Here is a 10,324-nt window from a genome sequence, read left to right as displayed (position 1 = left end):
CGACATGTGTCGTCAATTAGTTTCAACTGTTTGAGCAAAGTTAAATCGATTTGCTTCTATTGAACATTTGCATGAATCAATTAAGAGCCAGTCCACTTATAGCTGTTGATTTGTTTGTGTTTAGATTCTGAATTGGAAGGCATGTGCACTCGTGCACAGCATGTGCACTCGTGCACAGCATGTGCACTGGTGCATCTCATGTGCTTTGTGCACAGCCTGTGGCCTGCATAAAAGCCTTTGTTAAGTTTTAAACAATTTGACAGCATATGCTGTCAGATACATTCCACTGCCCATACTTGGCTTTAGTTTAAAGAAGTATTTAAACCTTTTAAAAGTGAAATCTGCCAGGGAATGTTGATGGGGTTTAATACTTAATTAGCTAAAGTTGGAAATGGAAGGCACATGGGAAGGGTACTGTGATTTCTGAAAACAGGCTGTTTTAAAAAAGTAGGATAGAGGCTTATAAAAGGAGGGACAGACAGACAAAAAAAGGGGAGGGAAAAAAGGATACCATCGGATAATAGAAGTCAGAGAGAGCATAGATAGAGGAGAGTTGAAGTTCTGGAGATACAGACAGAATTAGGGACAGGATTGAGAGATAGAAATACATACACACACACACAAAAGGATAGACATTGAACCTTAAGAGCTGAATAGGAAAAACACAAACAGAGATAGAGAGAGGTTAAGGGATAGAAGCTATACAACCAACAATCAGAAACCTCCTTCCTCCTATTGTTATTGGGTTTTTCAGTTGTTTCAATTTGTTCAAGCCAATTCTGATCCTTTGAAATCTCAGTTGTGTCTATTAGTTGAGTGCTTTCATTGGTCTACTACTATCTGGAGTTCTGATTCTACTCCACTGGGTGTTGCTGTTATTTGGCTATTGCTTTCTATTGGCTATATTTGCATCTCTGCACTCGAGCTGGGTTCTTGCTGTATTGCTTTGTCTGCTGCTATTTCTGCCCTGCTGCTACTGATAGTGCTGTGATTGCTGCTGCATTTTGTTGTCATTATATTCTGCTGACTCCCCCTTTCCTTCAATTGTCAAATATTTCCAGGTACACAACCTCTGAAACTTTGTATTGTTGAAAGTTTGAAGTTGAAATAAAGAAAAGAACAGCTGTTCATGTTATAACATTGGAGTTAAAAATAGGTCGAATGTTAGTGGGATTGTATTTTTACTGCAAACTGCAAACACTTTGTATAAAACTAGCATACATTCTGCTGAGATGGACTGTTAGATAGCCCTGTTCAATAGCAATAACAATATGATAGACAGCATGTTTGATTTGGGATACGTTCAGTTCAGTATAATGCTGTTTGGTTTAGTTACGACTGTATAACATAGAGTCAGGGCAAACACTTGTATGTATTTTTGCCTAGACCACTGAATCGACAAATCTGTGGTATTAGGTCTGGGATAGATGTATCCCAAACAAACTCTCATGCAGTCATATTAAAAGTCTGGCTATGAATGCCAGTTTCGCTTGTCAGTTTATTTGTTCCAATGCCGGTTTGATATCAGGTTTCGGTACAGATTCTTCGTTTCGAAATGATGTAATGATTGTTGAGAAAAACTAATAATCATTTTTGAGTTCAATTAGTAGTAATTTTTCCTAATAAAACAGCCGATTTCTTTTATCAATTTCAAATAGGTTAGAGTGTTAAGAATAGAACTTGGAGGTCGTTAAAACATAACTCAATATATGTTGTTAGTTTGTTTGCAATCTCACTTAGCGAATTAATAAGCATATTCACTTGTTGAAGACAAAGAATGCCGTAGCTTTCACCTCATGAACAATCAATCAGGTAATCAAACAAGTTTAGGTTCGGCAAACATAATAAGGATTCAGTCCGTATTTGTCTAAACCAGCAAAATTCGGCATCATCCTTCCCTTTAAAGATAAATGCAGTAAAAATGTAGTCCTTGTAGGGTACCCTTCTAAAATAATGAGACGAGCCTCGCCGAATCAAAAGGCAAATTGCGGGGCCCTCAATAATTGGTCATAATAAATACTTAGAATTTGGGACGGGCTGTTTAGTGAATTCCACTCCCCTCCCCGAAGACAATAACACGTTAGATTCTTTAGGCGCGACTTAATCAAATTACATTCCTAAATTCGGGTGCGCATTTATGTGACCCAATTTCAAATCTCAACGGAGTCGAAATGTGTTAACAACTACGGGTGCATTGATTGTGACGTGGTTCGAGATACATTTTCACGACGTTGCAATTCTATAAAAGTAAATGATAATAATAAAAGCGGTTAAAACTTAATAAAAGCACATAAGTCACAACATGTATTTAAATCAGATATTTAGCCATTATAACAATTTAAGCGACCGTGCTAGAACCACGGGATTCGAGGGTGCCTAACACCTTCCCTCGGGTCAACAGAATTCCTTACTTAGAATTTCTGGTTCGCAGACTTCATTTGGAAAAGTCGAAAATTTCCTCGATTTGGGATTCAAGATAAACCGGTGACTTGGGACACCAAAAGCCAAACCTTTCCCAAGTGGCGACTCTGAATTAAATAAATAATCCCATTTCCGAATATTGTCACTTAAATTGGAAAAACTCCACCCGCGCATTTCTAACCCTTCGGGGCGGGCGCGCAAAAAAGGAGGTGTGACACCAAGCTTTTTAGAAAATGTTTTTAAGTGTCAAATTACGAATAAGGACATGAATAGATTTACTTAATAATTAATATTATAAGTAAATAAATAATATCAAAATTTTGTTATTACATGCAATAATTAAATAAATATTTATTTTATTTAAGTAAAATATGAAAATAAAATTAAAAAGTACTTAATTCTTTTAATATAAGTTAAATATATTAAAATTCCTTCAACAAATATAAAAGCATTCACCCCTAAAGTTACTATATATTAGAAAGTTTTCCTAAAAATAAGAAGAAATATTTACAAATTAATATCCTAAGTATTAGGTTTAAGGGTTATTTTGGTATATACTATATTTTGTTAAGGGTATTTTAGGTAAGAAGAAAAGTCAAAACTGCTTCTGCTTCTGCTTTTGGAAAGAAGCTACTTTTTTCTGCTTCTCTGAAACTGCTTCTGTTTCTTCCCAAAAGCATTTTTTTCCCCCAAATAAGCTTGGCTAAACACCTCAAATTAAGAAAAAAAAGTGATTTTGAAAAAAAAAGCATTTTTTTCTCTTGAGAAGCTTGGCCAAACAGGAAGTATTGTAGAACGGATATTACAAAGAAAAATTGCCCGTCAAGCCTCTTGGAGTAATCCAAATCATGCTCAGATACTAACGATATTTCACGCAATAAAAATCATTACATTGCTACCGAGATAGTTACCCTAAATATCTTTCATTTCTCTAGTAAACAAAGTTCTAGTCTTCACGAACTGAATTTTTTGATTAGTTTCTTTGTGTGTCTAAGGGAGAAACAAAAAATATTTGGCTGTTCAAAGAAGTCTAAGAGAAAACATTTGGGTCTTATCTTTTTGAAGAGGAGTAATAATAATTATAAGGAAAAATTAACTACTTCACTTTTTTATATTTTATACATGTGCAATAACCTTTTTGCAGATAGTACTTATATATTTCCAATAGTTCTCTCTTTTTAACGGGTCGAGCCAACCCCCATTGACTCACAACCCAGGCGAAATAACAAACATATATGATTAATCATATATAAAATCGTTTTATAGGGCGAATAATCTAAAATTTGTTTAATATTAACATATCATTGACTTACAAAAACCTCATTATTCAGTTTAATATTTGTTAGCAAAGGATAGCTAGCGAGTGATTCTATATTTGTTCTTCATACTCGACTGATTGAATATAGTTGTGTTAAGAACCATAAGTTAATTAGTTTCTTATCATATGTGATAAAAACTAATTAGTTACCAATCTTTACTACTAATAAATAGTACTAACACTTTTGACAATAAATTTATTATGGTCTACTGAGACATAAGATAAAGTAATCAATATAATTTTCTTCTAAATATGAAAAATCCAGTTGAAGTCCCTTATTATAGATTTAAAATTAAAATGACAATAATTGTTAGAAACAAACGGAATAATAAGTAGATGGTCAGCTAGATAAGCAATATATAAAGGACCTTAAGGCGATCTTAAAAAAATACGTGCTCTTAAACTCTTAAAATAACAACCAAACATAAGTTATAGCATCAATACTGAATTTGATATATGCATTTTATCTCAATTTAATACATCAAACAACTAATATGAAGTAAAGTACAAGTAGAACTCACAAACAAATGAAACACAGGGGCAACCTAATTGGTGGGAAAGCTCAGAATCTGCATGATGCATGAAGATTGACACTATTCTTGATCAATTCACCTAGCTACTTTTCTGGTAAGTACAAAGTTGTACTATATACTTAGACCTTATTTAAATCACGTGTTTTAATAGACAGATAGAGTAGTACATTAAAGGAGTTACTACTTCCAGCTCATTAACAGCCTAATTAAGCTAAAAGTGATTATTTGCGTGTTTATATTATGATGTAGTAATTCATCTTCTTCTGGCAGCAGTTTCTCTCTGGGCATTGAAGTAGACAGCGGCAACTGGGCTTCCCAATCCATTCTCAGCCGTATACCTTCGAGTGTTGAAATGGTCTCTTGTTGCTGCTGGTTTCACTGTTTGCCTTCCGCTTTGTTTATACAATAGTAACACATATCGGTGAATCCCAATCACTGGCTTTGGGCTCTCGTAGCTCACTATTTCCCTTCCTGTTTAATTGAATTTGTAATGTCACATTTCTTGAAATTAATATACTCAAGTAAATAAAAAGTGTAGTCTCTCTAATAATTCAGTTTCTGGATAATAAGATACGTCAACCACTTTAACATTATAGCAGAGCAGGTAAAAGTTCTGAAACACAATACGAAAAATTAATTTTCACGTGCTTGACCTATGAAAAGAATTACGAAAAAAAGAATTATATTATCGATATAATTAAATAAATAAAAGTGTCTCCTCTCTTTAACTACAACTTATCTTTTCAACCCAGGTACCATGATAACCAATAGGCAATAGTCAATTTGCTTACCGAACGAGGAATCAGTGGAACCAGGAATATCTGTAACAATCCTGAAAATCCAAAATCAAAACAAATACAGAAATGATTAATTAACATGAATGTCATGCAAATCAATTGTGGGTTTCATGTTCTTTAATCGACGATAGCGTAATATAATTACCAGTGGAGGTGTTCCCTCAAGTAAGGATCACTAGGACCTGGAACATCTGGGTCGGTCATGATCTTTCCAAAAGAAAAAGAACGGCAATATATAATCAGAAATACTTGAAAGTTCAGAAAACAACACAAAATCTCAGAATCAGAGTAATATAATTAAGACAATGGTACTAGGTAAGTACGTATGTTAAGGAGAATTAATAAAAGAAAATTACAAGGGTGTAAGCAGATCGCATGTCTTCGCCACCAATCTCGACACGAGGTTTAGCAGCAATGACAGCAGGCATGAGTTCATGCCCATTAAATACTTGTTTGCTCCCGTTGTATATCACATTCAGTTTCACACTTGGGTTGAAACTGTCTACTACTTCTCCTATCACTCGTGCAACAACAAGTGGTTCAACAACCCTAGAAGCCATCTTCACCCTTTTGTTTCTTCTTCTTTTTGGCGAGCTAGCTAGGGTAATCTAATTATTGAAGTAGAAATCTGCGAGCTGGTTTGAAGAATGTTACTTGCGGGAGGAAATTATATATAGGACTCTAGAGAGAGAAAGAAGGGCTTGGATGTGAAGTTCAAAGATTCGAGAACAATTTAACGTGCCACAAATTAAAGGTTGTCTACATACGGAAAATACGAATGTTCGTATGGAGTAATTTTATGACGGAAAGATAAACCACTAGAGACTGTAGATAGTGGGCAACATAAACCCATTCTATAGAGTTTATTAATCCCACTGTTTCATTTTATGCGAAACGATTCGAAGTACGAAGGTTAAAGTACTTAATCTTTCTGTATAAATTCATATATGATAATAGTTAAAAAAATTGAAACTACACAAGTACTATAAGTAGTGATAGTTTATAAATCAAAATATTTCAAAAATTTTCTTTAATTCTCTAAATAATAATAGTACCACATAAAAAGGAACGAAATGGATAGTTTTAGTTTAATTTAAATTCGCGAAATATCTGACATATGATTTTGTTTATTAAAAATGTGAACTAATAGCACTGGAAATATGTGGAGAATGTTGGTAAAATTACTACTGTCTTTTTTCTTTTTGTTACTTATTTATGAAACTTACTACTTTGACATATTCGGGTTTTCGGAGCCTAAATTCGGTCATACCTTAGTATTTTATAACGTATATTTTTATTACCTTAAATACAAGCATGAGATTTCTGATGCCTTGGGTCCGTTGGTTATTAGAAAATGAGGAATACAGCCTTTTGAATTTGAAAATATTATTTTAGACAAATGGGCATTCAGCTTTTGAGATTCTTGTGTTGTGTACAAATAAGGAATGGAAAATGCATCTTTTGTGGAAGCAAAAGTACAACTTTTATGTTCCCTCAGTAAGGATGCTTTGTTAGATTTGGTAATAACAAGGCATCTTATATACACTCTTGGCCCCATTTACTATTATTGGGGTATGTGGTTGTAAAGCATGTCCTTGTATATTCTGCCTACTCTAATGAAACATGAAACATAATTCGTAACTGTTTAATTAGTGTGCTTGAATTGACATCACTTCTTATTTTGTTAATTCGGTAGCCGTGTTTTAGCATGAAAAAGAATCTGTAATAATTAAACAAAATAAACTATAAAGTGTAACAAAAGGTTTAAATTTAGACGGGGTAAATTTGAAGTAAATATAGTGTGCAGGTATTAGAGTGATTCACACTTTGAATTGTTGTATTGAAGGTATATCGTTGATAAACTGGTTAAAAGTAATGAAGAATATTTCCTATTCCTAACACTGATGCTAAAATTGTGGATAATATACTGTTATTATATCCAAGACTCTATACCCGAACGATAAAAAAAGAAAAAAAAAACTTTATTTTTAAGAAAGAAAGAACAAAAGGTGATTAATGCCAACAATTCCAGATAACATCCAAACACAAGCCAGCAGGCAAAAGATTATTGCAATATCTAATGGGAACTTGTTGGGTGTACAAATAAAGCCCCACCTAGCTTAAAACATTGGGAACCTACATATAAAGTGTAAAAATCTCTTTAATTGTGTGAAGTCTTTTGGGAAAATTTGTGGGAACTTAGCACAAAGTGGACAATATCATATCATTTTAAGAGTATTTTCAGGCTGGTTGAGCGTGCTAGTTGCGGATTTCGGTTGCTATAAATAGGGCGGAGATAGAGTGCCGTCAGCGGGTTCGGCCGAACCCAATAACTTTGGTTCGAACCTTGTATTTGTCTTAAAAAAATCATTGAATATATATAAATTATTAATTTAGAATCCAGTAACTTAAAACGATTAGAATCCCGAACCCATAAGCTTCAAATTCTGGCTCCGCCTCTGGCTATAAATACTCTAAAGATGTGGGTGACACACAGTGAATCTTGAAAATTAACATGTGAATCATGGTGATGGGTCACGTAGAACTTAGTTCGAGGGAAAAATTATTGAGTTTGTGAACAAAGTACAATATTGGTAGCGGAAAAGATTAGGAACCTACATAGTATAAGATATAACAATCTCTTGCTAGCGTGAGGCCTTTTGAAAAAACTGTGCGAAATAGCTTGACTCAAAACGGACAACATCATAGCATTTTAAAGTATTTTCGTGCCGGTTGAGCCCAAAAGAACCCTTCTTATTTTCAGAAACTTATTTTGGCTTTAATCATTTGTTGTTTAAAGTTTATTAGCCCAATTAATCTGAATTTGTATCTGATAGTTCATTAAAAAAGTAAAGCGTCCTTAAACATAAGGTCTCTCGATTTGAAGGCTCAAATTAAATTCTAGTGAGTGCATGTCATTTCACTCGCTCGCAATGCTAGAACATGCATGTAAATCGTACTTCATTCGCAAAGGTACTTAATACCATATGTGTTTCAATTTATATAACAGTATTTATCTAAAAGTCGGAATTTAACAAAGAAAGAAATTTCTTAATTTATATATATCAAAAGTATTTCTAGAACTTGTGGTATTAAACATATCATATTTCTACGGCTATAAGAACACCTCATTAGGATAAATAAATAAAGAAATTTAAAATTTTATTTTTAAATATATAAATATAACAATTTTAAAAACGGATTATTAAAAAAATATTACCACATAAAATAGGACGGATAGAGTAAATATGTGCCATGTGTCGTTCTGACAGGAAGGAATATAAGGAAGGGAGAATCAGTGGCAGCAAACAGCATTAAGATGTCTGCTGCTTTCTCGAGTGTTAACCAACACCAGTAGCAGAAATAGCAGATGGGGTCTCCATTCTTCTCTTTTTAGTATAGAATTAGCAATTCTCCCCTGTGATGCCACGTCTTTTAGTTTTTGGGGAGGCCACAATTACAAAAGTGGTAGTATTTCTCAGCAAAGTAAAGCTTTCCCTATATTCTTGATCCCCACTTTCATTCTCAATTCCTCAATCTTTTTTGCTTTATTCTCTAAAATTGACACGTTTCATAACTTTGCTATTTCTGGTAAAAGGGCCACTATTCCTCTTTCTAGACGTATGACTGCAGCTTCTGCGGCGCTGCATTCTTCTCAAATGGCATCATTTTCCTCATTACAGCTGCTAAATCAATCAATGCGATGTTTTGTATAACATAATGTGCATTATTCTCAAATGAATTAGTCCTAAATGATTCTATTTCTTGCCAAAAATAGGAAAAGGGGAGGGAAAATGGATGCATTAGACAATGTAAGAAAGAGTAATCTGACTAGTTTAGACGACAAATGTTTGGTGCCATATTGCTAGTGCTACAACATCTGTCGTTTTACCTTTCGAATGATATTTAAGTGTTTCATTTCTTTATATATGTCATCAACTTTTAATTACTTCTATTTTTGGTAAGCCATGAGACAAGTTGAGTTGCTTATTAGAATTTAAATTCTGTAACTGTTAGCACAAAAATTTGGATATGAATCTGGACAAGGACGATTAGGTTCGCGCGTACAACTGACTGGTTGGGCTGCAACTAAACGAGTTGGTGAAAATTTCGCCAATTATCCCTTTTTGTATCAGTTGTTAGTAAATGATAATCTTTTATTTTTCTTGCAACTCAGACCATGGTTTAAAAATCCTTTTTGAGCAAATTAAAGTTTTTAAGACTAAATGTTAGACCACGACATAAGGTATTTTAAGTTATTGCTGAAAGTACAAGAGGGGATGAATGTAACTAATTTAAAGACTTAATCGACATATAAAAGAATTAGTCGACTTCACTTTATCAGCAGGTTTGATTGATGATGAAAATAAATTGCAAGGAATTTAAAAGCTGAGAACACAGGAGTTTTTGTCACGACCCTAACCCCGAACCCGGTCGTGATGGCGCCTCTCGTGAAGACAAGGCCAGCCAGTTCAACCCAACTCAACTTTTAAAGCAGTTAATCAACATAAAAATAGTCTAAACATGATTTAAACAATACTAAATAGCGAAAATATGATAATAGGTAGCGGAAATACAACCCAACACAGCCCTAACCGGAGTGTCACAAGTCACGAGCATCTACTAGGGTATAAATACAACTGAAAGTCTGAAGTGTACAAATACAGACTAATGAAAGGAAGAGAGAGAAAAGCGGTGTTGCGAACGTCGGCAACTACCCTGCTAAACTCCGATGATTCTGCCTCTTACCAGCCAATACCCGCTACCGGGTTCAGAAATACCTGAATCTGCACACAAGGTGCAGGGAGTAAAGTGAGTACTTCAACTCAGTGAGTAATAATCATAACTAAAGTCTGAATGGTAAGAAATCACGTAAAGCATATCAGGATGCTATATAGAAGCAGTTCAAATCCAGTAAGAAAGCAGTGAAGCTGTAAAATCTCTTAAAACATCTTAGCTCAATTTGAAACTTCTTTGAAAATGACTTTTACAACAGTTATGCAAATGAATGCAAAACAATTAGTGCTGATAAGCAAAGAAATCCGCCCCTCGGGCACAAATACACAATTTAAACAGGTAAATGATAGACAAATAAGAAAAGATAAGCACATAAGGTTCACCCCTCGGGCACAATGTCATCAAATCCGCCCCTCGGGCAATGTCCCAGAACAGTACCAGCCCCTCGGGCTCAGTCTCAGAACAATACCAGCTCCTCGGGCTCAATCTCACATCACAATGGGTACCCGCGCTCATTG

General features: G+C 34.4%; 1 protein-coding gene across 1 annotated transcript; it reads right to left on the bottom strand.

Moving 5' to 3' along the window:
• Nucleotides 1-4,275: 4,275 nt before the first annotated feature.
• LOC107785846 (CEN-like protein 1) lies at nucleotides 4,276-5,681 on the bottom strand. Its single transcript, NM_001425857.1, has 4 exons — nucleotides 5,426-5,681; nucleotides 5,215-5,276; nucleotides 5,064-5,104; nucleotides 4,276-4,743 (listed from the first exon to the last, which is right to left on the bottom strand). Exons 1-4 carry the CDS (start codon nucleotides 5,627-5,629, stop codon nucleotides 4,526-4,528), a joined length of 525 nt encoding a protein of 174 aa, NP_001412786.1. The 5' UTR covers nucleotides 5,630-5,681; the 3' UTR covers nucleotides 4,276-4,525.
• Between the last annotated feature and the right edge of the window lie 4,643 nt (nucleotides 5,682-10,324).

Source organism: Nicotiana tabacum, chromosome 18, assembly GCF_000715075.1.
Source record: "Nicotiana tabacum cultivar K326 chromosome 18, ASM71507v2, whole genome shotgun sequence".
NCBI lineage: Eukaryota > Viridiplantae > Streptophyta > Magnoliopsida > Solanales > Solanaceae > Nicotiana > Nicotiana tabacum.
This window is presented reverse-complemented; position numbering and strand designations above follow the sequence as displayed.

Bases quoted from the DNA above. Each gene is read 5' to 3' on its own strand.
- LOC107785846 (NM_001425857.1), bottom strand. From the start codon at position 5,629: ATGGCTTCTAGGGTTGTTGAACCACTTGTTGTTGCACGAGTGATAGGA. The intron at 5,277-5,425 runs GTAATTTTCTTT...TCTTTTGGAAAG, and splicing joins TGCGATCTGCTTACACCCTT to ATCATGACCGACCCAGATGT. The intron at 5,105-5,214 runs GTAATTATATTA...TTGGATTTTCAG, and splicing joins TTGAGGGAACACCTCCACTG to GATTGTTACAGATATTCCTG.